The sequence below is a fragment of the Saxophila tyrrhenica genome, assembly GCF_035928015.1.
Source record: "Saxophila tyrrhenica strain CCFEE 5935 chromosome Unknown scaffold_13, whole genome shotgun sequence".
NCBI lineage: Eukaryota > Fungi > Ascomycota > Dothideomycetes > Mycosphaerellales > Extremaceae > Saxophila > Saxophila tyrrhenica.
In genome coordinates, this window is record NW_027041745.1 from 129,874 (window position 1) to 154,685 (window position 24,812).

Consider the following 24,812-nt stretch of genomic DNA (forward strand, 5'->3'; position numbering starts at 1 on the left):
AGTTGTTGACTTCACTTCTTTTCCTATACCACTCTCTCAATGCGATAGCCCATACCACTCCCTTATCACGATAAACCATGCCCGAACAACCCGCCAACCCCGAACCAGCCCACCACGCCCTCGACTCCATGCTCTCCCGCAAGTTCGGCAAAGAAGTCGCAAACTACTTCTCCGGCTCACCCCTGAACCGCGTCGGCTTCCTGCGCGAAGACCACCAGTTCCTGTCCCGCGCGCTCAAACACCCCTCCACCAGCATCCTCGTCTGCAACAATCTGCAGCCGCTCATCCCCAAGTCCACGCAGCCGAAAGTAGGCGGGAAACTGCAGTTCGTGAAATATGACGATGTGAAGAGTATTGTCGGGGAAGGGAGGTACGAGAAGCCGGAGAAGGTGGCGATTGAGGAGTTTGACAGCGGGAGGTATATCCCGCAGATGGTCTTTCTCGGGATCGATGAGAAGGATAAGGAAGGTTTGGATTATCAGAGTAAGAACCGGTACTGCGGGGCGCCGTATTTCGCGCTGGATGTTACGCCGAGGGAGGGGGTGTTGAAGGAGGAGTGTGAGAAGTTGATTAAAGGACTGGAGGAGAAGGGGCTGGGTTTCGCGCCGGGGAGGGTCATGGATATTGATGCCAGTCAGGGTACTTCGCCCCTCCTTCCTCCGTAACAAGATGTGAGGTTGCTAATATGTGGTGACTGACCAGCCGCCATCTACGCCGAAGCCCGCGCCCTCCTCGACTGGAACGCCCGCAACCCCTACTGCGCCGCCTGCGGCCAACGCACCATGTCCGTCAACGGCGGCTTCAAGCGCGCCTGCCCACCAAAGGACGCCTCTGCGACCTCCGAACGCCCGGCCTGCGTCACGCGGAAGGGCATCTCGAATTTGTCGTTCCCGCGCACGGATCCGACGGTCATTATGGCGATCGTGAATAGTAGCTCTGATAAGCTGTTGCTGGGACGTCAGAAGGCGTGGCCGCCGTATTGGTATTCGACGCTTGCTGGGTTCGCGGAGCCAGCGGAGAGTATTGAGGAGGCTGTTAGGAGGGAGGTATATGAGGAAGCTGGGATTTTGGTTGGGAGAGTGGTTGTCCATTCGACGCAGCCGTGGCCTTACCCGGCGAATTTGATGATTGGAGCTATTGGACAGGCTATTCCGGAGGGCGAGAAGGTTGATTTGGGCAATGACCCTGAGCTGGGTGATGCGAAGTGGTGCTCCTTTGAGGAGGTACGGCATGCACTAAGAGTAGGCACGAGTGGGCTGGGCGAGGACGCAGGACCGGAGTACAAGGAGGGCGATTTGAGGTTGCCCCCAAGTACTGCCATCGCTCACCAGTTGATGTCGGCTGTTGCGAATGGATTCGTTAGTGGGACGACGAAGATGTAGATGACTGATGACTTGGATATATGCCTAGTATAGACAGTTTTGTACAGAGGCCTCGTCTAGATCTTACACTTCTCCAGCATCCATCTCAATTGACCACACTAACATCCCTCGTGTCCACACTCCCCTCCCCCCTCACCTCCCCATTCAAACTCAACCCCGGCCCATTCGTACTACTTAACACAATCTCATGTACCCCTTTACTCACCCGATCCGCCAACGCCCCGATATCCCTCTTCACCGCCCCCACAAACGCCGCGATATTCTTCTGCACCTCCTCAGGACCGAACCCCAGCTGCCCGACTCCCATCCGCACCACCCCTTCCCGCTCCCTGTACTCGCTCGCGCCCACCATCCCCTTCACCGCCGCCCCGACATCCTTCACCACCGTATTCGTCTTCGCGCTCGGCATCAATTGGCGGGGACCAAGAATCCTCGCTACGCCGGCTTTACTCAGCTTCGGCAGGGAGTCCGTATGGCACAGACAGCGATCGAACTCGATCCTGCCCTCCTTCACTGCCTCGAAGATACTCTCCTCGCCCACCACCTGCGCGCCAGCCGCTAGCGCATCTTTCGCAATCTTCGAGTCGGGAGGGCAGATGACAGCGATTCGCGTGGTAGTGTCGATGGGGTGGGGGAGACGCATGCGGTTGCGGACGACGGGGCCGTTCTTCACGGTTCGCAGGCGGATGTGGAGTTCGTATTTGGCGGACGTTGGGGGACGGCCTACTTCGGCTGCGCGGAGGTATCTAAAACCCCCCTATTAGTCTTATTCGGCAGAGCCAGCGATGCGTGATGCTTACCGCATCGCATCCACCAAACTAAACTGCAGCGCCTGTTTCAAGTCCGGTTGAGTGTAATGGGCGCGCGCCTTCTTCTTCCGTCTCGCGGCGCCTTCTTTGTCCTTGTTCTTGCTGCGGAACATGGCGGCGCGGGCGGAGGGGAGGCCGGTGGCATGGCGTTTCTGCTGGGGGGGTTGTTGGTGTTGTGCGAGGAAGGGGGAGGGGCGGAAGGCGAGGGCGGTGCGTGTTGGGCGGAGAGAGGAGAGGCAGGAAGGGCAGTAGCGGGATGGAAGGGCCATGGTGAGGTATGTACAGTGGGGTGGTGTAAGAAGATGGATGTCGATATGAGTTGGAGTCTTGGAGGTTCAAAGGTCGAGCTTGATCCGAAGTTCAGCCGGTTGACCTCCTCCAACGTCCAAGAGAGGTCTGTTATTTGAATATATCGTTGCCCTGATCAGCACTACGCAATACTTCCACACAATCGTTAAAATGTTGCGGTATACGCAGGTTGAATCACAATGCCATCTCTGCTCGATGGCCGCAGTTTGAATACTCGTATACAGCTCTTCGAGTGAATATAACCTCAACAGTGCAGTAACGTAGCCCTTTCCCAAGCACACACTCTTCGACAAGACCCTGTCGACGACAATAGCACACTCTATTCTGTTTGCCTTCCAGTCGCGTTCTTCCTAGGCCAACACTATAGGATGAAGATTTCACCCCACTCCCTCTCCTGTGCCCTCTTCTCCTCCTACTGCCTCCGGTGGCGGTTAACGAACGCAAGAAGGCGTCGAAGGCCTCCACTGCTCGCGTCTGTTCGTCCGGTATGGGGAACATGCCTGGCGCTGTACCGTTGCTCCACGATCCCGACCCTTTGCGTATCACAGACAACCTGCTCTCCCTCTGCTCAGTGCCATACTTAGCTGTTTTCGATGCCAAGCTGTTGCACCCCTCCGCGAACCTGCTCCTCCCTCTCCTTCCAAATTTCCTCATACATCGCCTCTACGCTCGCCGGAAGATCAGGCAGATTCGCCGTAGCATGCCAACTCCCCTGCACAGCCGGGAACGTCCCCGTCCAGCCCTCATAATCCTTCACCTCTTCAGTGAACAACTGCTCACTAGTCCTCTCTCCCACCATCCGCAACCCTTCCTTCAACCTCCCAAACTCCTCTTTTTTCACTCTCTCCCCACGCTCTCCAATCCCTATCGTCTCCCCATCCTCTCCAACGCTGAACCCCTCACCAATCTCAGCAATCCCGTACTGATTCCCATGCTCAAAGTAAGTATAAACGCACCCACCACTATACACCCCCGTCATATCCGGCGAATACAAACAAGGAATCTCATCCCACTTCCGCTCATTAATATTCGTCCCGAACTCCGCTAGAAACATGGGCACCGGAAACCGCCCGTACGCTTCCACCATACTGCTCCATCCGCTCATCTGGAAGTCGGACGGGCTGGCCCAGGAGTAGCAGTCCTTCGCGAAGAAATCTACGCGTGACTCCGCGGGGCCGGCGGTGAAGTACTGCAGCATCGACATCTCGAGGCCCGCGATGTCGCTTGTATGGACACCAACGGGTGGCCGTCGGCCGCCGCGAAGCTGGAGTAGCGTTTTGACGTCTCGCACGGCGGCGCGGCAGACTTCGGCCATTTTGGTCATATCGGGGGAGGTGATCATCTCGGCGTCGGCGGTGAAGGCGAGGAGGTTGGGGTGGTCTGCTAACTGGTCTACTATCCGGAAGGCCCTGCGCATAACGAATAGAGTGTAGTAGCGGGACGTGTCGAAGTTGGGATCCATACGTCTGCCAGCGTGGCTGGCGGCTGGGGTCTTGATCTTGTGGCCGATCTCCACGAGGACGTAGATTCCGGCTTCGGCGAGGAGGTGCATGGCTTTGGCATGGCTGCGGGTAGGATCTAGGCCAGTGACTTGGATAGTGTTAAGGCCCAGTTCTTGGAAGATGGGGATGTCGCGTTTGAGCTCCTCCAGGCGGTCGTCGGCGAGGGCGTCGACAATGGTGTCGGAGCTGTAGATGCTTCTGTGGTTCTCGGGGTCAATGTGGCGGGGTATATAGGAGATGCCTTTGATCAGGAAGCGGGAGTTTCCACGGTAGAAGTGGTTGCCTTTTGTGTGGATTGGTTCCATTGCTGCGGGTGGTAGATGAGATGGAAGTTCTGAGTGGAAGCAGAGGATGTTTACAAAAACAAGACGAAAGTCACATCTACTTGTACCTGAACACGACACACACAACAGTATGGTAGATCCTTGGTGAGTGGAACCTGTAGCAAGGCAACAGCTGCACCTTGTGTCATTGAAGGATTCGCTGAGACCAACCAGGCCTTGCAGCTTGAATTCACTTTGTACCTTGGCCAGTGCACTTTTAGCCCCCTTAGCCTAAGCCTGAGTAGACGAGCTCTCGATACCGAGGCAAGGCTAAGCTGATCCGGCAGAGCTCTCCCCTCGTAAGTACCTCGACAGCTACACCATGTAGTCCTCTACACCGGCGTGGCACCTCTGCCATTGCACTGTATACCAAAGATAAATGCCCGACATGGTCCAATCACCGCCCCTCCAAGGCCTCCGGGTCCTCGAGTTCGCCGGCCTCGCGCCAGGTACCCCCTCCCCTCCCCTCCCCGCCAACACCCCACCAGCTAACCACCCCTTCAGGCCCCTTCGCTGGAATGCTCTGCGCAGACTTCGGCGCCCACGTCCTGCGCGTCGACCGCGCCCACCCCTCCGCCCACACCGACCAGCTTCCCCCACCAACGGCCGACCAACTCACCCGCCGCAAATCCTCCATCTGCGTCAACACCAAAACCTCGGCCGGCATTGAGCTGCTCAAAACCATCATCCCGACAATCGACATCCTGATCGACCCCTTCCGCCCCGGAGTGCTGGAGAAGATGGGTCTGGGGCCCGAGGAAGTGCTTATGCGGCTGAACCCACGTCTGATCGTGGCGCGGATGACGGGGTTCAGACGGGATGGGAAGTACAAGGATATGGCGGGGCATGATATCAATTACATCGCCGTGTCCGGGGTGTTGTCGATGCTGGGACGGCACCATGAGAAGCCGTATCCGCCTGGGAATATTGTTGGGGACTTCGCGGGTGGAGGGGCGATGTGTTTTCTGGGGATCGTGTTGGCGCTGTTGCATCGGGAGCGGAATGGGTTGGGGCAAGTCGTGGAGGCAAATATGGTGGACGGGAGTGCGTTTATGGCGACGATGCCGAGGTTCGCGACCAAGTTGCCGGTGTGGGGTGGGGAGAGAGGGACGAATCAGTTGGACGGTGGATGTCCTTTTTATGACACGTATGAGACGAAGGATGGAGGGTATATGGCTGTTGGAGCCCTGGAGCCGCAGTTCTTTGCTGCGTTGTTGAAGGGGATGGGGATTGAGGAGAGCGCGATTGGTGGGAATCGGATGGATAAGGGGACGTGGAAGAAGCAGGCTGAGATGTATACGGCCAAGTTCAAGGAGAAGACGAGGGCGGAGTGGGAGAAGATCTTTGACGGGACGGACGCTTGCTGTACTCCAGTCATTACGCAGCGAGAGCTTGAGAAGGACGGGTTCGACCAGCGACCAGTTGTTACGCTGAAGAGCTCGCCGAGTCTGGCGATGGCCGACTCAGATCTGGAGGATCGGCCGGTTGCTGAGGGCCAGGGCATTGGCATCACCGGAAACGGGTGGGAGTCGAAGGGTATGAGTCCTAGCGATGGCGGCGAGGAGATCTTGTCAATCTGGATGGGTTGGGTCAAGGGGAGGCATTATGAAGTCAAGGATGGCGCACTTGAGTTTGTTGAAAGAGGCAGCAGGCCGAAGCTGTAGAACGCTAGCAATTTGCTGAGGATCCTCCTGTCCCAAATCTTTGCAACTGCCAGTTTTTTCGTTCTTGTCGTTTTGATTCGGTGCGGTGGACCATAGATTTAGCGTCGATTGTCGAGTGAGAACAAGATGGGAGGCAGCTCTTCGCAGAGTTCACACCTCTGAACGCATCATCTGTCAAAGGTTTTGTATCTCAAGAACGCATCCCGCAAGGTCAGTATCAGCCAGCCTCGCGACGACCACGAAATGTTGGAAAGTTTCCCATACTGGTGCCTCAGTGCCCAACTGCATACTCGGAAAGACTCATCGAAAGCCGACGTGTCAAAAGTGCAGTGAGCGAGGTCACGTAAAAGCGCAGCAAGTGTGCAGACAGTGTCATTTCCTCCATCTTGGCGGTTTCAAGGATGATGACCCTGCGTAGGAAGACTCCTGGGATCCTCCGCTTGTACTTCGTAGACAGAGGCCTGTGCTCCTTTGTGCTCTGTGGAAAGAGTGGCCAAGCTATCCAGACGATGCGGATTCTTCTTGTCATTGCATGTTCGTCGGCATACGTGCCCATCGAGTTGTCCCTGGTCCGCGAGCGTAAGATCTTGTAGTCAACATCATAGACACCCAGGGGAAGGAGGGCATATGCACCCAGCATAAAACCGACATATGTGACCCAGTAAGGCACCCATATAATGAGTACTGCCAGCCCTAAGTTGAGTTTGAGGACTCCAGTCGAGGTCCAATCTCCGAAATCGCCTCGCTTTAGCATTGTACCAAAGGCTTCAGTACATGATATGCCTCCTGCGTAGAATGCCTCGGCGTAGCTAGCAGACGCAGAAGACCCGTTGTCTAAGAAAGGTCGGTTCTCAATAGAGCGGGACATTCCTGCGTACGACAATGCTCCTCTCAGCATCAGGCGAACCTTGGCCGCTCTAGGAGAGGTCCAGAGCTCAAGCGCTTGTCGTTTCACAACCGAGCCCAGGCTCACGTTAAGATATTGTTGGCACAGATTGTCCTTGTGCAAATCCTTCGCCTCGAGCATCAGTCTTGACCCTGCCATCAACTTTTCTAGCCGCGAGCCACTTACCGCACGGTCCCGGCAATCCTCCCAGAGCGTGATAACCATTTGCTTCCTTCCCTCAAGGAGCGAGGCTTTGGCGATGTCGATGCCTTTGAATGCTAGGTAGAGACCGAGGACTGAGACTAGCAGAGCCACGAGACAGAGCACAACACCTATCCGGTTGGAAGTGACGTGCTTGTACAGAGGCTTCCACCAGGATTTAGCGGGTGGACTGGCAGAAGCGGATGGTGGTCCAGGGTTTGCTGTCGTCAGTGCCGGAGGGTTTGAAGAGCTCGGTGGAGCAGATCCAGCTGCTGTTGAGGTAGACGCAGTAGCTGGCAGCGTCTGGACGTTGGAACTTGGGTGAGCGGCTGGAGGTGCCGACACCGTTGGCGCTCCAGACATCTTCGGTTCAGGTTGTAAAGATTGTTCGACACAGTCAGAAAAGAGCAAAAGGCGAACCAGAGAACTGTCGAGTTGGTGAGTGTATCAACTCGGATTGAACTGGGAAACCGCGGGGTCGTGGGGTTGTTACTACGCCGCAAGAAGGCAACAACGCACACCACTGACGTACATACAGGTACACAGGGAGTTATGTGGTTGCAAGGTGGCTTAGTCACTTCACCGCCAAATGCAAACGCGGGCAGTTCGCAGGCACAGCACGTCTTTTAATTGTACTCATGGCGTTCGGCAGCGGGAGGCTGAGTGCCCACAAATGGAGACAACCGCAGAGAAAGAATCGACTAGATCCTAGCGTGTCCGATCGTTAACTTTGGCAAGTGACATAGGCCTTGTCAACGAGTAGATGCAAAGTGACGGATCCCTTGACAAGCGTCCTGTTGGTGAAGTTGCGCTCAGTGGTCCTCGCCTACCAACAAGCACCATGTCGTCGTCGCCACCTCGTCAACGGCGCACCGCGAGATCTCGGAGTTGATTCTTGACCGTGGCGCATAAGGCTCACCCCTGCCGACCGGTTTCTCAAAAGACCTCTCCAAGAGGTGTCCGGGCGAGGGGGTAGGCCATAGCGTCGTCTAATAGTCCTCGCAACGACAAGTCGCTCAATAACCGCAGAGACGGCTCCCGCATCACGACCGAAGGGGTCGGCACTCGCGCTATTTGCCCAGTGATCGCATAATCATGGTGGCAAGCTGTGAACCGTTGCATCGTCTCGGAGAGCGGAATGCGTTCTGGCGTTCCGTCATGAGTGGTCGAGGTTCGCAGGTGGGACTGTTGGAATTCTGAAGACGGATCGTTTGACAGACGAAACTAGACTTTGTCTTGGGTATGGCTTGCATCAATTCTGTGTCGTTCAGCCCTACAAACTGAGAGCTTCGGACTGATAGCTGTACAGGATCTCGCTGGTCCTTCCGTAGTGGATTCGGTCCGCTGTCTTTGCGACTCGCGTGCTGGCTTTCGAAATACGAGGTGGTGCGAGATAGGAAACCAGGGCGAGGCTGATGCCTGATGCTGTAGTTGCGAAGTTTACTCGGATCTCAGGGATGCGTGCCCGAGTTTCTTCCATCGCCGTGCCAGAGCGAACGAAGCGCATGTTGATAGAAGAGCAGGCCTTTATGCGACCAGTCGACTTACTGAAGCTGTCGAAGTCGCGGGTTCCAAGGCAACGTGAGCATGCCATTAATGGCAGAGACTCGCTGTATTTTCCTGTATAAGACAGGTATGAGCCGTCCATGGAGGGGACTCATTTGATCGAATCTGCTTCAGCCAGCACCTTTCAGCACCCTGATGCTATCGCTTTCTGCACCGAGCTCGGTGTACATTGCTACGATCGCAAGCACAGCGTCGGTTGCTTTTTCACCCTTCGCTTGTCGTAGTGCAGAAGCCAGGTCCAGTAGCAAAGTCCTGCGCACTTCAGTAATACTTGCAGTTTGGGCCACGATGAAGGGGTGCTCTGGACCGATCCGTTCGATGGAGCGGGTGAGAAGCAGGAAGCTCCTTACATGCCGCTGTAGTCGTCTGATCGGTACTGTCGTCGCATAGTCCGGTCCTCCCTCATTGTCGGATTGATCGTCTGCAGAATCGTTCTGCTCCTCGCCATCGCCCCCCTTGATGCCCAGTCGCTCTTCCAGCTCACTCAATCCCGCATCGACCTCCAGTAAAGCTCGTCCCATCATAACATCCTTCCTGGTATTCCTTTTCTCCGCCAACAGATCTCCCATTTCCGTTTGCCTCTGCTCGACGGCTGCCCTGATTCCCTCCACCTCCCTCTTGAATCCAAGTAGCCCCACCCTGACGCCTTCCACCCTCTCCTCCCCACCGTTCAAGTCCGCACCCAAGCTCAAGAACTCCTCGTAGTTGCCATTGACCAGATCCAGTAGCTCCTTGTTCAGCAGTTGGCTCCGTTGGCGCAGGTCTGATCGCAGATCCTCAAGTGTTTGATGTCGGTTGCGGAGCGTGGAGAGGTAGGTAGCTGGGTCGAAGTCCGGGGCGAGGAAGTCTGATCGAGGGAGCTCGGCAGGATAGGGAAGAGTATCTTCATCTGAGTAGTCATCCGTGGAATAGCGGGGAGACTGGTGGGACATCGCGGGGGTGATTGAGGGTGATGGCGAGCCGCTGGTGGGCAGTTGAAATCTCGAAGACATCCCGGAGAACTTGGGTTGATATTAAAGTACGGCGAACATTGTGTAGTACCTCCTCAAGTCGCTGAATGTGGCGTCTTCGAGCAGGTGAGGTCTTGCAGATGGATCGGACATATCGCGGCTATTCCTCGGCTTTGAATCACTCCTCTTGGTGCTTCCACGCCTCACCTTGTCTTTCTTTTCACACCGCAATCCTTCCTCCGCTCCATCAGCTGTCGAGGTTATCTGTTAATGACCATCACTGAACAGCAACCCCGCATTGTGTCCGTACGCATGCCTTCCTTGGTCAGTCCATGGCCTGAACCGGCAGGCTGCTGACAGCGCGATCGATTAGCTTCTCCCCTGGGAAGTGCTTGGTATGCAATGACATACCTCCCATAGACCAGGGTCAGCGACCATTGGCACTTTGAGTTTCTCAATGCCGGACTACTCTCTTCTTTGCGGGGAGAAATCTTTTGCTGAAAAGAAGTGCGGAGGACCAAGCACGATAGCGCAGCAGGTGAAATGCTCATCAAGGGCTTTGCGCATACTTGAAGACTGCATGGTCGTTCTCGAGGGTCGGCGATCCTGTCTCTCCTCTTCACCCGCTTTCATTACCTCAGCTGTTGTAGCTGCAGTCATGCACTCATTACAAGACTTGGCTTCTTTACTTTCAGTGTTTTCCATGTTCATGGCTACTCCTGCCGTTCCTGCGGACATTGACACAGATGCGATGTCGGGGCAGAGACCGCTGATGGATCATGCAACGATCATGAGTACGTTATAACAGGCAGCGTTGCAGGCGGAGGGCCGCTTGCTAGCCGACTCGCTCGAGCAGTCTGCAAGACACTTCTCGTTGAGGCCGGCAAAGATCTTGCAAATGACTACAACACGACCGTTCCCGGATATCAAGCAGCTGCGACTCAAGACCCTGCGCTTCGGTGGGATGTCTACGTGAACCACTACAAAGATCTTGCTCGTGCACAGAAGGATCCAAAGTTCGTTTATGATGTTGATGGCTTCGATTTTACGCGCATCAATAATCAGACTGCTGTGCCTACCGGAGCAACGCCAAAGGGCATACTCTATCCTCGTGCTGGTGTCCTCCGCGGTTGCGTTACTCACAATGCCTTAATCTGGATCGAGCCGAAAGACTCGGACTGGAGCAACATCCAGCAGATGACTGGCGATGATTCTTGGAATCCGACGAACATGCGAGACAACCATTTGAACAGCAAATTCTACGACTGGCAGGTTACCATGCCTTCAGATCCCACGATTCTGGTTCGAGATATCAAATTGGCGAAGCACTTGCTCGGTGGAGCTGCTCAAGTAGGACTCGGGTTCTCTCCAGTCAGTGCTCTCACAGGACTCGGCGAAGCACTCCTCGTCAGCCCGAACGGCGGCTACCCTGGGCGAGACTCTGCGGAAGGCTTCTTCCAGATCCCGCTCATCATGAATGGTGGTGAGAGGCAGAGCGTCCGCGAGCGCATCGTGGGCACTGTCGACAGCGGATACCCGATACCGATCATGACGAACACCTTTGTCACCAAGATCAACTTCAGGCCCGATAGGAAAAGTGGCAAGCCTGGAGCCAAAGGCGTCAGCTACCCCAAAAGATGAGTATCTGTACAAAGCCAGCCCGCTCAGTGGAGCATCAGGTACCCCGGGCAAGGTGTCGGCGAGCAGGGACCTACAATAAGGTACAGCTACTCAAGCTCTCCGGCATCTGTCCTTGCAAAGAGCTCAGGAAGTTCGGCATCAAAGTGCGTTCCAACCTTTTAGGCTTGGGGACCAACATGCAAGATCGCTACGAGATACCAGTCAACACCAAGCATCCTGACAAATTCCCCATCCTCGATGGCTGCACCTTCGATATGAAGGCTCAAGACAAGTGCTTCGACCAATGGCTCAATGACCCCTACGTTCTCGCCCAGCGAGGCGCTTACGCCACCGACGGCCTTGCGGCAGCCATGGCACAAGTGTCAACCACCGCCCCGACAGACGACATCGATCTTTTCATCTTTGGCGGACCGATCAACTTCCGTGGCTACTTCCCTTGGTCGGGTAACTAGGCTGTCCAGGATCACAAGCACTACAGCTGGTACACACTCAAAGCGCACACGCGCAACAAAGCCGGTACCGTGGAGCTAAGATCTACCGATCCGCTCGAGCAGCCAGAGATCAACTTCAACTACTTCGACACCGGCACGACGGAGGACGGCGCGAATCAGAAGGATCTCCAGAGTCTCATCGGAGCCATCAAGATCTCCCGTGGCGCCCTGAGCCACTTCAACGACTTCGACCTTGTCCTACCAACCTCCAACTTTATAGAGCAGTACCCAGGCCCACGCGCGGATACCGATGAGGAGCTAGGCACCTACATCAAGCAGGTGCTTGGGGCCATCATGCATGCTGTACTGCGCCAATTGGAATTGACGGTGACCCGATGGCGGTGCTGGACTTGGAGTTCAAGATTCGCGGAGTGGAAGGCTTGAGAGTGGTGGATGCGATTGTGTTCCCGAGGATTCTGGGGGTTTTAATCAAGAGTGCGATTATGATGATTAGTGAGAAGGCGGCGGATCTGATCATTAAGGGGCGTGAGGGGTGAGAGATGGGTTCAATGAGTAGTTTTAGAGTAGCCTCGTCGTTGCAATGAGACGCTACTAAAGTCTCGAGGCAGTCTTGTCAAGCTCTCACCATCACGCATCATCTTGTGTCAAGCACTCTAGAAGCCCTTCACAATTCAATTTATCTCGACTTCTTCCAGTGTCACCCACTTGAGCTGTAGGTTCTAAGGCATCCAGGCCGAAGTCTTGGCATCGGTGAAGCTGCCCTTCAAAATCCTTCTTCAGACCTCACTTTCAATCTCGCGAGCAGCCAACGTCGATCTCCACCTTCACTATGGCGCTCACTGGATCTCGAACGTCGCTGACAAGCGCTCTGCCGAAACCGAAGTACTCAGGCGAAGACGAGAAATTGCCGACGCACACTCAGCAAAAAGGTCCCAGAGTCGTCGATGCTAGGGAGCTCGAATCGTCACAACTAGTGGTCAAGCGCGCTGGCCCACCACCCTATGGACAACGCTCAGGATGGCGACCTCGAAACCCGGAAGACTTCGGTGATGGCGGCGCTTTTCCAGAGGTACCAATGGCGCAGTATCCGCTGGACATGGGACGCAAGGGGGGCGCGTCGAGCTCGAATGCGCTGGCGATCCAGGTGGACAATGAAGGAAAGGTTAAATACGACGCCATCGCCAGACGCGGGCACAATGAGAAGAGGATCGTGCATGCGAGCTTCAAGGATTTGATACCGCTACGACAGAGGGCAGACGTGGGTGAAATTAGCTTGGATCGGCCGAGCCAGGAGGAGGTGGAAGAGTCGAAGGAGCGGACACAGAAGGCGTTACAAAGCTTGGTGGATGGTACGCTTGCAGCGCAGAAGCCGAAGAATATCAAGGGCACTACAAGACCGGAGCCGACGTTTGTGCGGTATACCCCCGCGAACCAGATGGGGGACAATTCGAAGAAGCAGGATCGGATTATGAAGATTGTGCAGAGGCAGCAGGATCCGATGGAACCGCCGAAACACAAGATCAAGAAGATCCCTAGAGGGCCGCCGTCACCTCCGCCGCCTGTCATGCATTCGCCGCCTCGCAAGCTTACGGCAGAAGATCAGGAAGCGTGGAAGATCCCACCGACAGTCTCGAACTGGAAGAATCCTAAAGGTTACACTGTGCCGCTGGACAAACGCTTGGCTGCTGACGGCCGCGGGTTGAAGGAGGTCACGATCAACGACAGGTTTGCGCAGTTTGCGGAGGGCTTGTCGACTGCTGACAGGCATGCGCGTGAAGAAGTGCAGCAACGACAGCGGATGCAGCAGCGTCTTGCCGAGAAGGAGAAGCAGGAGAAGGAGGACAAGCTGCGGATGATGGCGCAGAAAGCCCGGGAGGATCGCGAAGCAGCCGCTGCGCCCAGACGAGAATCAGGAAATGCGCGCTCCCGCAGCAGGTCGATGGACAGCCGCAGCTCATACTCTTCGGCCTCGTCCCGCTCAAGGAGCAGAGGCAGCGATCGTGAGGAGGGTGGAGAGCGCGACCGCCGCGACCGTGAGCGAGTGCGAGCAGAACGCCGTCAAGCAGCCCAACGTGAGATGCGCCAGAAGAACATGGGCCACGAACGCCGCATCCAAATGATGGCGCGCGAGCAGAACCGCGACGTCTCCGAGAAAGTCGCCCTCGGCCTCGCCAAACCCACCCAAAACAAAGAAGCAATGTACGACTCCCGCCTCTTCAATCAAAGCTCCGGCTTCGCCGCGGGCTTCAACGAAGACCAAGCCTACGACAAACCGCTCTTCGCGGAGCGCGACGCGCTGAACAGCATTTACCGGCCGCAAGTCGGGGATGACGATGATGGGGACGACGGGGGCGAGACGCTGGAGAAGATCCAAGGGACGAAGAGGTTTGAGGGGCTGGGCAAGGCGCCGAAGGAGGGTTTTAAGGGCACGGAGACGACGGAGGAGAGGAGTGGGCCGGTGATGTTTGAGAGGGATAGAGGGGATGATCCTTTCGGGGTGGAGGCGATGATTAGTGAGGCTGCCAAGGGGGCGAACAAGAGAGGGGCGGAAGAGGAGGTGGGGAGGGGGAAGGGGAAGAGGGCGAGGGTGGATGATGAGTAAGAGGGTGGAAGAGAACAGTACGTATCGATTCAAGAAGTGTTACATACATGCTCCGGTGGGTGCTACTGTCCTTTGCTTGATTCATGTTGTTCGATACACCTTTCCATCACTGGCAAAATCGTGAAGTCTTGCTCCTTTTCAAGCAGCAAACACAAATACCACTTGCCCTTCTCACGGGGCACAGTGATGCGGCTATGAACTAGAAACATGAAAAGGTGACCACTAGGCCCTACTAACATGAGCGAAGAAGATTGCAAACGGACAAGGCAAGGAGGGACATTCATGAGCAAATTCACAGTAAGTGAAACTACGAAAACACAACGGATCCATAAAGCGTATCCAAAAGAAAAGGAGGCACCACCTCTACAACTCCTCCACACCATACCACACCAAAGGACAAAACCCAACGGGCAAAAGAACACCCCCTTAACGTCGTCAGACCTCGGAGGTCAAGAAACCTAATCGAATAAGTTTACTTGAGTTGTGTCGCCTCATCTTGGAGAGTTCCGCCTCATAATCGTGGGTATGAGGGACCTCCGTATACGGGGTTCTACGATGCCCTTCGTAGGGTTTCGAACCATGGTTGCAACAGCTCGGTGCTGTTAAGAATCGGCGGGGACACCTCAACGGGATGAGGCACTTTGGCACAGGGGCTCTTTCAACTAAATTGCAAAGGGGCGAGTTTGAGTCATCAGGGACCTCTACCACTGCCGGGGGGGGGGGCTCACCAACCAATTGATTGATACGAACAATCAATTGACTGGGGAGTTTGAACCCTTGCAATTTGTTCTTCAAGCCGCTACGCTTGGGGGGCGAAGGTTGAAGTTGGGGGATATTAATATGTATTGTGGGTTTAGTGCCGCAGTGCCGCCGGCTGTCATGCGAGGGGAGTGGGTGATGTCACTTCATTTGCGGCGGAGGGCGAAGATGGGGGACTACAGGAGGCTGCGGGAGGGCTTGGGGCGTCCATGAGGTGGAAGGGGGTATGGAGAGGTGACGCAGGGGGGTCATGGGACTGTTAAGAGCAGGGCGGGCTGAACATGCTTTGCATACCGCGAGCATTTCGAGAGCGTTGGGTCATTATTTGCCCTCTGTACTAAGAGCGACCTCACTTCACCAGCCAGCTTGAAGGATTTCACCAGCCACCAGCCACCAGCGTCGACATACGATTCACCGCAACATTGATCGCTCCATCACAGTCTTCATCCACAGCGCAACTGCTAACGCTGCTATTTGCCACCTCGTTCACCACGACAACCGCCATCCATCCAGGAATCTTCACCACGACTCTCATGATGACGACTCCTCCAGCAGAACCGGCAGATTCTCTGCGTGCGTTGCCAAACGTGCCCATGTGGATGATCCACGCCTTCGCCGGATGCTGCGCCTTCGTACTGACTATGGCTGTGGTCCTGATCCTGGCGCAATTCCCCGTCGATTCGGCGTGGGTGTACAAGATTATGCCGAAAGTTGCGCAGAATCAGACACAGTACTACATGGCGATCACGCAGGACGGTTGCGAGGTTCGTGAAGTGGGAGGTGGAGGCAACTATGCTTCTGCGGCCACAGATGAGGAGATGGCTCTCGGTGCGGTAGGAAGGCGGAACGCTGGGGCGAGGAAGAGGAAGCCGAAGAAGCTGAGCATCGATACCACTGTCGCCTATCACGGCTTGAGTATCGCTGTTCAAGGTGGCGAGCACGAAGCTGGCTACCATACATTCAACATCGACAAAGGTCATCCCAAGACTCCGGCCACCGGCGGATGGTTCACAGCACCACTCCTATCAGTCTCCACCTTCTTCAGCCAACGTGCGCCTACCTACTCACCAGCGGTCAAGAAAGAGGACGAGAACGCCGAACTTGGCTGTTCGTTCCACATGCCCTTCGACCACGGCGCGACTATGCACGTCAATCCTGCGACTTCGCCGTACGAGACTCCGCCCGAAGGCCACGAACGACACACATCTGGCAACGGCTTTCTGCACAAGGTGAATGGAAGCATCAGCTCTGCTGTGAACAAGGTGGCGAAAACCTTTCATGATCAGGTTACCGGGGCTGAGGAGGGACTGCTGTTGCCGGTGAAGGGGAAGGAGAGGCAGGCCGAAGTGGCGCCCGGAGTGTTCGTTGATTAGAACCATCCGACAGACGACGGTGGCGGGTGAGTTTTCTCAGGCGTGATATGGCTTCCTGTGGCAGTCATCAAGATTCATCAGTCTATGCTATCTTACAAAACGTCCAACATCCTTGCAATCACAACCCCCTCCTACTCTTCCACACCAAACATCCCAAGCATCTCCTCCCGCTTAAACATCCTCGCCGCCTCCACCGCATTCGGCTGCCCAGCCCTCAAATCCGCCCCCCTATCCACCAAGCACCTCACAACCTCCTCACTCCCCTTGAAAACCGCCCCCGCAATCGGACTCTGTCCGCGATCATTCAGCACATTCGCGTCCGCGCCGAGATCCAATAACGCTTTCGTCGTCTCGACGTGCCCGTGGTAAGATGCCAGCATGAGGAGCGTGTCGCCTTTGTGGTTTGTCAGATTGACGGGGATGCCGGCGGAGATGTATTGGGTCAGTTCTGGGGTTTTGCCTTCGCGGGCGAAGTCGAAGAGTTTGGAGGCGAGGGCGAGGGCTTCGGGTGGCAAGGAGGTGGCGGAGGTTGGTTTGGTTGATGAGGGCTCTGCGGAGGAGTCTTGTTGTTGTGGGAGGCCCATGGTTGTTGTTCTGGCGTCGTTTTTGGAATTCTGGTTGGTGTTGTTGTTTGAGGAGAGTGTTTGTCGAGAAGATGATATTTACATTCACTGAGGTCATTGATGCCAAGGATCGCCTTGTAACTTCCTATTTGGGCCTTCTTTTCGCCCCCTTCAGGTCAATCACGAGCAGACCAAGACCGGCTTGCATTTCTCCAGCCCTTTTCACTGCCTACGGCATATCAACGAGAGGACGAGCAACAGAAACGCACTACCAGCCAAGTTTCACAGGCTCAAACACTGTTCATTCTCCACCGCACCACAACAAACTACCCAGCTACACTACTCCCTCCCATCCCCAACACCACCACGCCATGCATTCACGCTGCGCCATCGCTGGCAACCCACCCCAACACCGCTCACCATCCCGCTTGCTTCCCATATCATTGTGCTCATGCCGCGTTCGCCTTTGGTGCATCGCTCATTGATCAACGACGTATATGAATGTATACACCGCGCATTCTTGCTTCTCGATATCAAACTCTTACAATCAATTCCGCTCCTTCCTCTCCTCTCGCCCACTTCTCCGATTCATCAATAGTATCGCCTCTTTCTTCACTAAACCCCGTCCCCTTACAAGCCGGGCAAAGCAACCCCCCCAATTCCTCACGCCGCACAGGCGGCGCCTTCGCAGTACGAGCACAAATCCGGCCCGCGGTTTCCGCATCAACAGTCACGAGCCTCCCCTGCTCGGAATCCCACACCCGAATCTTGTGCTGCCCGTTACTCTCTCCCGGCGCGCTGCGCTTCTTTGAAGTACTACCGTTGCCGGCGGATGATGCACGCTTGCATATGCTGTCGTCTATGAAATGGATGGAGTCGTCGTGTTCGGCGTCTGCAGAGCCGTCGAGAGCTGTGGCGATAGTTCGATCTGCACCGTCCTACCGGATGTTCAAACTCTCATACCGCACAGCATTACTCCGATTCCGATTCGGGTGCTCCAGCCCCAGATGGTCGTCCGGATGCAACTTCTCTGACAACACATCATCTGCCACAAAAAAGTTAGCCTCACTCCACAACATCGCTCCACCATACACGAAGGCAACTCACCATCCTCAACCCACACAGGCCTAACATAACTCTGCCCCCCCTTCACAATCGCAAACCGCACTTTCTCAAGCTGCTTTCCCTTAATCCCCGTCCTTCTACTCAACCTCTCCTTCGTCTCGGCAAACCCCTCCCCTTCTTTCAACAAGAAAACAAAAGGAATCCCATGCGCCTTCGCCGGCTCCTTTTCAAAATGGAAACAACTGACCAACCGATCCCCTTTCTCAAAGTCCATGGATTTTTCTTCCTCGGAGACGCGTTCGGCGTAGATGGTCATGAAATCGTTCAACGCTACGACGCCGTGAGAGAGTGGGAGGAGTTTGTACACTTTACACGCGTGGGCTTCGTAGAAGCGGATCTGATCGAGCAACTCGTCCGGCAGCGCGGCCTTCTTCGCCAGAGCCGCGAGCACGTCGGTGAACTGCGACTGCTTGTGCATCAGCAGGTGGTACTCTTCGTCCTTGGCGATGCCCTCGCTAAGCCAGTTGATGCGGACGGTCTTGCGCTGCTCGAGGTCCGTGAGGCTCATCTCCAGCACCTCGTAGAACATGTGGTCGGGCGCTTGGGTGGGGGCGTAGCCGCCGTAGCCGCCGTAGCCGCTGCCGGCGAGGAGAACGTTGGCCATGGTCGCGCCGGCTTGGCGCTTGACGATGGATTTGGGCTTGCCGGATTGGATGTGTACGGTGGTGAAGCGGAGATGGGAGGGGTCGACGGGGGTGGCGCCGGCGGCGGAGAGGTATTCTGCGACTTTGATGGCGAGGGCGTCATAGCTGTCTTTCTTTGAGAGAGGGATGCGGAAGATCTCGTCGCCTTCGGTGCGAGGCTGGTAGTTCTGCATCGGGATGAATTTGGGTGTGAAGGTGACGTAGATCCTATTGATGAGGAAGTCGTAGAACTGTGGCGCGACCAGGCTGGCTGTGGGGTTGGTCTGCTGCATCGCTGCCTTTTCCTCATCGCTGAGATGTCGCTGGAAACAGACGATGTCACCGTCCTGGATCTCAGATGCAAGCAGAGTCTGCTTCGGCTTCATAGGCTCGATGAAGTTCTGCTTAATCTCTTCATACATCTCCAGCGAGACGCCAGGCTCCCAGTTCATCAGCTGCAGGATTGGGACAGCGAGGTCCTGGCCTTTGTCCATGGGGTTCATGTAGATGTGGCCGACTCCCTTGAGCAGCTGTTGGTCAACGTCGAAATGCTTCAAGAAGACAATGATAGGCTTCTGCTGTGCAACATTGCCGTTCACAACAGGCGAAGCGGGGGTCGGAGGCTCGCTTGACACCCAGTTGGGCTGGCCGTCTTCACCTCGCTCAGTCTCTTCCATGAACACACGGAAGCCAGAGTTTCTGGTGCTGTATTTGTCCGCAGCTTCTTGGAGCGTCATGTCCTGCCACGTCAGAGCTTGATCGGGTCGGACAGTACCGTTCTGCCGATTCACCATGATCCATGGCCGTATCAGCTCCTTGTCCAGTTCCTGGTCGCGAGCGATGAAATCCGTGAAGTCTGAGACCGTCATACTCTTAAGCAGCCTGTACACCTTCGGAGCTGCTGGATCGTCGCCATCGTCGGTGTTCCAGGGTATCAGATCAGTGCCGTGGAAGTCCTTGAAGTTTGATTCCAGAGCAACCTGCACGTTCATGTACAGATGCGCCTCCTCACGCTCCTTCTTCCGCCTCTCGAGCGCTGCCCGCTCTTCAGCGAGTTTCGTGGGCAGGTGTTCAGGCGGCTGCACTTCGCTGTCCGGGAGGATGATGTTGTCCAACTTGCTCTCGCGCACGTAAACCAGCATGTACGCGTTATTCGACCGCTTCGTGGACCATTGCCTTGTGTATGGGTTCTGCGTCTTGATGTTGCCGTTCACTCCATTCGGTGCGTAGTCGCCACCGAAGTTGTCGTCGATGGCTTCTCGTTTCGTCGAGCGAGTCACTCGGTCATCGTCGAATCGGTAGAACTGGCCGTTGGCGTCCCGCTTCAGGAAAGCGTAGTAATGGCCTGCGTTGAGATCTCCAGAATGTACCAGTACGCCGTGGAGATGGTAGATGTAGGGTTCTGACTTGTCTGCACTCTCATCCAGATACGGCGATGCATCCCAGATCTCTGGGAACTCGTACCGATCGTTGACCTTCATCATGGCGTCGCGGTTGAAGTCGTACTCGAAGCGCTTTAGCTGGAGATGCAGAACGTTCGGAAAGCTTTCGAAGATGACGCCCTTCTTCGCGTCCTGCAATCCGTACCCTTCCGCCATGTACTTGTTCTCGCCCTCCAGAGTCTCGACTTGGATGTAATCCCGGAAGCTGTCGTCCAGACTCTTGCAGCCTGACACGTTCAGCTGCAAGTCCCAGAAGTCCTCTATCCGGCTGGACTCGTAATCGACATTGATGCACTTCAGATATGTCTTCATCTTTCCGACAAACATGTTGGGGAGTGCATTCTCAGCTTCCGTGCCCTTCATCCGTGCCTCCAGCTTCTCCATCAATATCCTCGAGAGTTCTTGCACATCCTGCTGCTCGAAAATCTGCCGGCTCTCCCATCCAAACGAGTGTGTAAGCTCTTGAGTCGACACCGCTGCTTGGTCCGCTTGCAGCCGGTAGAACAGTCGTTGCAGGGCGTATGCTGATGTCGAATTCTGTCGATCCTGGTCTGTCGCCGTTGGTATCTGGTACACTGCTTTCCGAAATGCTCCAGTGAGATACAACGATTGCAGTAGTGAGTTGAGGTAGCATGTGGCGCCCTGATTCCGCAGCCCGACCATGCCTGTCTCCTTCTTGCTGTCGTAGTTGACGAAGTTGTGCCACAGCACACCAGTGGGGTCCTTCAAGACCCTCACATAGGCCGTCACCCTCGCGCAGTCGTTCTCGATCATCGGTCGGTCATGCCCATCAAACTTCGCCGCGAAAATCCGGTTCTTGTCCGCGAATCTCGTGAATCCCCAGTCTCCCTCGTCGACGGTGAAGCGGTGATGTGCTTCATGATGAATGTATATGGATGGATCGTTGGGGTTATGCAGAACTAGCATGAATTGCGCGCAGGCATACCAGTCATCCGGCGGCTTCTCCTCATCGAACCCTTGTTCTAGATAGAAAGACACGCTCTCTGAGGCGGCATTCCCGGCGGGGAAGAATAGTATGCGCCATGGGTGTCCTGCGCAGTGAAATGTCGGTCCATGTGTCCTCTTCGGCAGGTTCCTCCAGTTCTGGATGTCCCATGTGTGGAATGTCTCTGCTTCTGTCTCATATTCGGGCAGCGCCGGCAGGAACCGGTCCCGCATGGCTTCGAAGTCATCCGCCGATGGTTGTGTGGCCTCTGCGGTGGGCTCTGGGTCGTCTATCATGCTGTCGGCGTCGTCGGGGGAGATGATGGCGACGTTGTCGTTGTCGTCGGTTGGTGTCATCATGTTGTCGGAGTCGAGCAGCATGTCACTGCCGAGCTGCGAGGCACGTCTTATGTCAGCGGTGGCTCGGGCGCGCTTTGATACGCGCGGCTGGCTCGTAAAAGCAGGTGAAAGTAGTACAGTGGAGGGACGAGAGCTTACCTGATCCATGTTGTGAGGCGATCAGTGGTATGCGCAGGCGGCAGTCGTGGGGGATGTCGTGGCTTCGTTTGCACGCTGTTTGCGAGCCAGCAGAGCGCAGTGGATGAGCAGCCGTCACGAGCGCCTGCTATGACTAGGAAGCCGGCCAGATGATGTTTGGGGGAGCAGTGGGGTGATGGTGAAGAGGTGTGGTCAAAAACTCATTCGTCGTCTGAACTGGCATCCGAGGCACGTCATTGGCTGGTCGGTGCTGAGCCAGCACAAAGGGAAGAAGGTGAACAAATGCAAATGCCAGACAAACTTGGAAGATTGCACTGCCCCAATCACGTGCCTATCAGCAGCTTCGCATTCACTTCGCTTGAACCGTGAAAAGCTTGACCAAGTGATGTTGGATTTGGGTGCGGTCAAGGAAGGCAACACAACAGGCTGCTCGCTTTGTGAGCTCCCCCACCATTTCTCAAGCCACATGCACCGAATTGCATCCGTGCGCGAGGCGTGAATCACATTCACATGTTTCTTCAAGTCTTCCAGGCGTGATGACCCAACATCGACATGAGGGTGAGCGCCAGGAATCTACTGAAGAACACCTTGGATCTACCGCCCTCTCTACGAACCCAAGCATATGCCACCGCTGCCAACACGAGCGCAGCCCAGCCATGCACAGTGCCACCATGGCGACCTTCCAACGTCCTAGATGACTGGGTCGCTCGAGACGTACGACCCATCTCCCTCCGCCAACTTACCTTCTTCGGCCGCACCCTCACGGAACCCCGTCTCCTGGAATCCGCCAACTATGTCCGCCTCGAACTCCCCACCCGTATCGCGCACCGCCTGCGCAACATGCAAACCCTCCCTTACACCGCCCTGACCAACGAGCACATCAGCCACGTCTACGAACTCTACTACGGCGCCTTCGAGCGCTTCCGCAAAGTCTCCGAAGTTCGTAATCTAGACGACAACGACAGGTACTGCGCCGTGCTCAAGCAGACCCTCAATGAGCACCTCTCCGTCATCCCACGTCTAGCGATGGGTGTGCTCGAGATCCAAGACACCATCGGCCCGGACCAGAGCGACCTGCTCATGAAGACTTTACTCCGCTCACGCATCAGCCGGCGGGTCATCGCAGAGCAACATCTCGCCCTCACAGAAACATTCCACTCCCCCTGGCACTTCCCCAACGCCAAGAAACCCGCCACCCTCACCCCGGAAGACGATTTCGTCGGCGAGATCCTGCTCAAATGCAACGCCAAAGAGATTATCGAGAAGTGCGCCGCCACCGCCACGCAGCTCGCATCCAAAGCCTATGGGAGCGAAGTAGCGATCCCGAAGATCGTGCTGCAGGGGCATCTGGACACGACGTTTCCTTATATCCCCTCGCACATCGAGTACATCATCGGCGAGCTACTGCGGAACAGCATCCAAGCGGTGATTGAGCAGAAGGGGTCGAGCGAGCCGCCGCCGATTGAGGTGTTGATTTGCGAGGCGGCGCAGCATGTTATTATCCGGATCTCGGATCAGGGTGGTGGGATTGAGCGGGACGTCCTGCCGTACTTGTGGTCTTTCGCCAAAGGCCCGCGACGGTATCGAAGGCTGGAAAATCTAGCGACGGTCCCGAGGTTGAAGGCTACGATGCAGGAACTCGAGCCCGGCGCTGCTTCGCACAGCGACAAAGTGAAGCATGGTAGTTCGCTGTCTTCGCTGTCGAGTCGACCGCCGGAGTTGCGTCTGGGGATGGGTTTGCCGATGAGCAAGATTTACGCCAAGTACTGGGCGGGTAGTTTGGAGCTGCATAGTCTGGAGGGCTATGGGTGTGATGCGTTTCTGCAGATTTCGCGGTTGGGGAATAAGAATGAGGTGTTGACGACAAGAGCGAGTATGGATGCTGTGTAGGGGTATGGGCATACACGGCCACTGGCGGCAGACTACGTACTGCTCTCGACGATGAGGAGCCCGGAACTACGGCTTTTGTCACACCCAATCCAACCTCGTGCCGTTCAATCCTGTCGAGACGCCACAGTGAAGTTAAGCTGAGCCACACCTGTGACATCATCGCTCTTACTTTGAAGCGCTACTCGCGACTCTTCGCGACACTTATATTCTCCCTCACACCCCCTACTCCTCCAAGCCAACAACACCCCCGTCAACCTTTCCAAACGTCTGCGACCACCGAGAACGACCGCCAAAATGATCTCAGCAATCCTCCTCGTAATCATCACAGTCTTCCGTTCGTCCCCATTCCCCCACCCACCCTGTCTACCTCAGGCACCATGAGATGCGCTTCCATACTGACCACGCCCGCGCAGTCCCACCCGTAGGCGTCGCAATCGTCGCAGGCTGCGGCGCCGACCTCCTAATCAACATCTGCCTCACGATCCTCGGGTTCTTGCCGGGGCACATTCACGCCTTCGTACGTTGCGCCCTTCTCCAACTCAACCCATCCCCTCTCCGACCACCCCAGGCGCGAAACCTCCCGCGATACCACGAGATGTGTTGCTGACCAGGACTATAGTATGTGGAATACATCTACTACTCCCGCCAAGAGCAAGCGCGTGAGGGAATTTATGAAAACAGGCGGGCGCCGGGGGTGTTTAGCGATAGGGTGCAGACTGGGGGACGGGGGTACGGGACGATGCCGCCTCCACAGCAGGCGCCGCCGCCGGGGTACCATTGAGGAAATGGGATTTGCGAGCTGCGTTGAGGCTGGGGATGGAGGAGATGGATTTTGGGAAGGGAAGGCGAAGTAGGAATGGGTTGGGGGAGTTTTAAGGATATACCCTGGTGCGTGGAACGGTTGTATGATATCGAGAGTGGATGCACGAGAATGCTCTTGGGTGTCCAGGAATCCAGCCGCCTTGACGGCCAGCAGTTCTCGTATCCTCATTCTCCTCTACCGTGCCAGCGCGTTCCACTCTTGTCTATGCCTATGCAATGCTGCAAACCCTTTCTCTCGTGGAGAACTAGCCCAAACTCCGCCCGCTTGAACGCAGCAATTCACACCCCGCTCGAGTGCCTCATGTAGCTCCCAAGAACGATCCGCTCTCAGACCAATTTCCGAGACTTCTAACCCCCAGCCATCGCATCCCCCACATCCTCCATCTTCCCATTCATCCCGTTCACCCCGTTCACCCCGTTCAACCCCGCCCCGGCCCGCGGGCGCCGCGGCGGCGCCCGGCGGGGCGCCCGCCGCCCGGGCGGGG

The 24,812-nt window shown here is 56.0% G+C and overlaps 15 protein-coding genes across 15 annotated transcripts in view; 8 read left to right on the forward strand and 7 right to left on the reverse strand.

Moving 5' to 3' along the window:
* Positions 1–77: 77 nt before the first annotated feature.
* NPY1 (NADH pyrophosphatase) lies at positions 78–1,382 on the forward strand (the record flags this gene model as incomplete). The annotated part of the gene is made up of 2 exons (XM_064805254.1): positions 78–639; positions 703–1,382. The coding sequence occupies 2 exons, from the start codon at positions 78–80 to the stop codon at positions 1,380–1,382; spliced, it is 1,242 nt and encodes a 413-aa protein (XP_064656359.1).
* An 85-nt stretch (positions 1,383–1,467) lies between these two features.
* On the reverse strand, positions 1,468–2,460 carry LTR77_008021 (uncharacterized protein; the record flags this gene model as incomplete). The annotated part of the gene is made up of 2 exons (XM_064805255.1): positions 1,468–2,128; positions 2,183–2,460. The coding sequence occupies 2 exons, from the start codon at positions 2,458–2,460 to the stop codon at positions 1,468–1,470; spliced, it is 939 nt and encodes a 312-aa protein (XP_064656360.1).
* A 620-nt stretch (positions 2,461–3,080) lies between these two features.
* GAS5_3 (1,3-beta-glucanosyltransferase) lies at positions 3,081–4,307 on the reverse strand (the record flags this gene model as incomplete). Its single annotated transcript, XM_064805256.1, has 1 exon — positions 3,081–4,307. The coding sequence occupies one exon, from the start codon at positions 4,305–4,307 to the stop codon at positions 3,081–3,083; it is 1,227 nt and encodes a 408-aa protein (XP_064656361.1).
* Positions 4,308–4,713: 406 nt separating this feature from the next.
* LTR77_008023 (uncharacterized protein) lies at positions 4,714–5,989 on the forward strand (the record flags this gene model as incomplete). Its single annotated transcript, XM_064805257.1, has 2 exons — positions 4,714–4,774; positions 4,830–5,989. 2 exons carry the CDS (start codon positions 4,714–4,716, stop codon positions 5,987–5,989), a joined length of 1,221 nt encoding a protein of 406 aa, XP_064656362.1.
* A 271-nt stretch (positions 5,990–6,260) lies between these two features.
* LTR77_008024 (uncharacterized protein) lies at positions 6,261–7,439 on the reverse strand (the record flags this gene model as incomplete). The annotated part of the gene is made up of 1 exon (XM_064805258.1): positions 6,261–7,439. One exon carries the CDS (start codon positions 7,437–7,439, stop codon positions 6,261–6,263), a length of 1,179 nt encoding a protein of 392 aa, XP_064656363.1.
* Positions 7,440–8,752: 1,313 nt separating this feature from the next.
* Positions 8,753–9,574, reverse strand: LTR77_008025 (uncharacterized protein; the record flags this gene model as incomplete). The annotated part of the gene is made up of 1 exon (XM_064805259.1): positions 8,753–9,574. One exon carries the CDS (start codon positions 9,572–9,574, stop codon positions 8,753–8,755), a length of 822 nt encoding a protein of 273 aa, XP_064656364.1.
* Positions 9,575–10,295: 721 nt separating this feature from the next.
* Positions 10,296–11,233, forward strand: LTR77_008026 (uncharacterized protein; the record flags this gene model as incomplete). Its single annotated transcript, XM_064805260.1, has 2 exons — positions 10,296–10,386; positions 10,449–11,233. 2 exons carry the CDS (start codon positions 10,296–10,298, stop codon positions 11,231–11,233), a joined length of 876 nt encoding a protein of 291 aa, XP_064656365.1.
* Positions 11,234–11,409: 176 nt separating this feature from the next.
* LTR77_008027 (uncharacterized protein) lies at positions 11,410–12,108 on the forward strand (the record flags this gene model as incomplete). Its single annotated transcript, XM_064805261.1, has 2 exons — positions 11,410–11,677; positions 11,729–12,108. 2 exons carry the CDS (start codon positions 11,410–11,412, stop codon positions 12,106–12,108), a joined length of 648 nt encoding a protein of 215 aa, XP_064656366.1.
* Positions 12,109–12,514: 406 nt separating this feature from the next.
* PRP45 (mRNA splicing protein) lies at positions 12,515–14,287 on the forward strand (the record flags this gene model as incomplete). Its single annotated transcript, XM_064805262.1, has 1 exon — positions 12,515–14,287. One exon carries the CDS (start codon positions 12,515–12,517, stop codon positions 14,285–14,287), a length of 1,773 nt encoding a protein of 590 aa, XP_064656367.1.
* Positions 14,288–15,582: 1,295 nt separating this feature from the next.
* LTR77_008029 (uncharacterized protein) lies at positions 15,583–16,465 on the forward strand (the record flags this gene model as incomplete). The annotated part of the gene is given in 2 exon segments (XM_064805263.1): positions 15,583–16,406; positions 16,420–16,465. The coding sequence occupies 2 exon segments, from the start codon at positions 15,583–15,585 to the stop codon at positions 16,463–16,465; spliced, it is 870 nt and encodes a 289-aa protein (XP_064656368.1).
* Positions 16,466–16,550: 85 nt separating this feature from the next.
* Positions 16,551–17,003, reverse strand: LTR77_008030 (uncharacterized protein; the record flags this gene model as incomplete). The annotated part of the gene is made up of 1 exon (XM_064805264.1): positions 16,551–17,003. The coding sequence occupies one exon, from the start codon at positions 17,001–17,003 to the stop codon at positions 16,551–16,553; it is 453 nt and encodes a 150-aa protein (XP_064656369.1).
* A 917-nt stretch (positions 17,004–17,920) lies between these two features.
* Positions 17,921–21,624, reverse strand: UBP15 (ubiquitin-specific protease ubp15; the record flags this gene model as incomplete). The annotated part of the gene is made up of 3 exons (XM_064805265.1): positions 17,921–18,027; positions 18,090–21,564; positions 21,616–21,624. 3 exons carry the CDS (start codon positions 21,622–21,624, stop codon positions 17,921–17,923), a joined length of 3,591 nt encoding a protein of 1,196 aa, XP_064656370.1.
* A 543-nt stretch (positions 21,625–22,167) lies between these two features.
* On the forward strand, positions 22,168–23,505 carry PKP2 (putative protein kinase; the record flags this gene model as incomplete). The annotated part of the gene is made up of 1 exon (XM_064805266.1): positions 22,168–23,505. One exon carries the CDS (start codon positions 22,168–22,170, stop codon positions 23,503–23,505), a length of 1,338 nt encoding a protein of 445 aa, XP_064656371.1.
* Positions 23,506–23,799: 294 nt separating this feature from the next.
* On the forward strand, positions 23,800–24,286 carry LTR77_008033 (uncharacterized protein; the record flags this gene model as incomplete). Its single annotated transcript, XM_064805267.1, has 3 exons — positions 23,800–23,839; positions 23,919–24,022; positions 24,125–24,286. 3 exons carry the CDS (start codon positions 23,800–23,802, stop codon positions 24,284–24,286), a joined length of 306 nt encoding a protein of 101 aa, XP_064656372.1.
* Positions 24,287–24,675: 389 nt separating this feature from the next.
* LTR77_008034 (uncharacterized protein) overlaps positions 24,676–24,812 on the reverse strand; it is a gene marked incomplete at both ends in the record, with an annotated part of 925 nt that continues 788 nt past the window's right edge. Inside the window, one exon of the mRNA XM_064805268.1 lies at positions 24,676–24,711. Coding sequence (XP_064656373.1) covers positions 24,676–24,711 — 36 coding nt within the window. The remainder of the gene's footprint in view (positions 24,712–24,812) is intronic.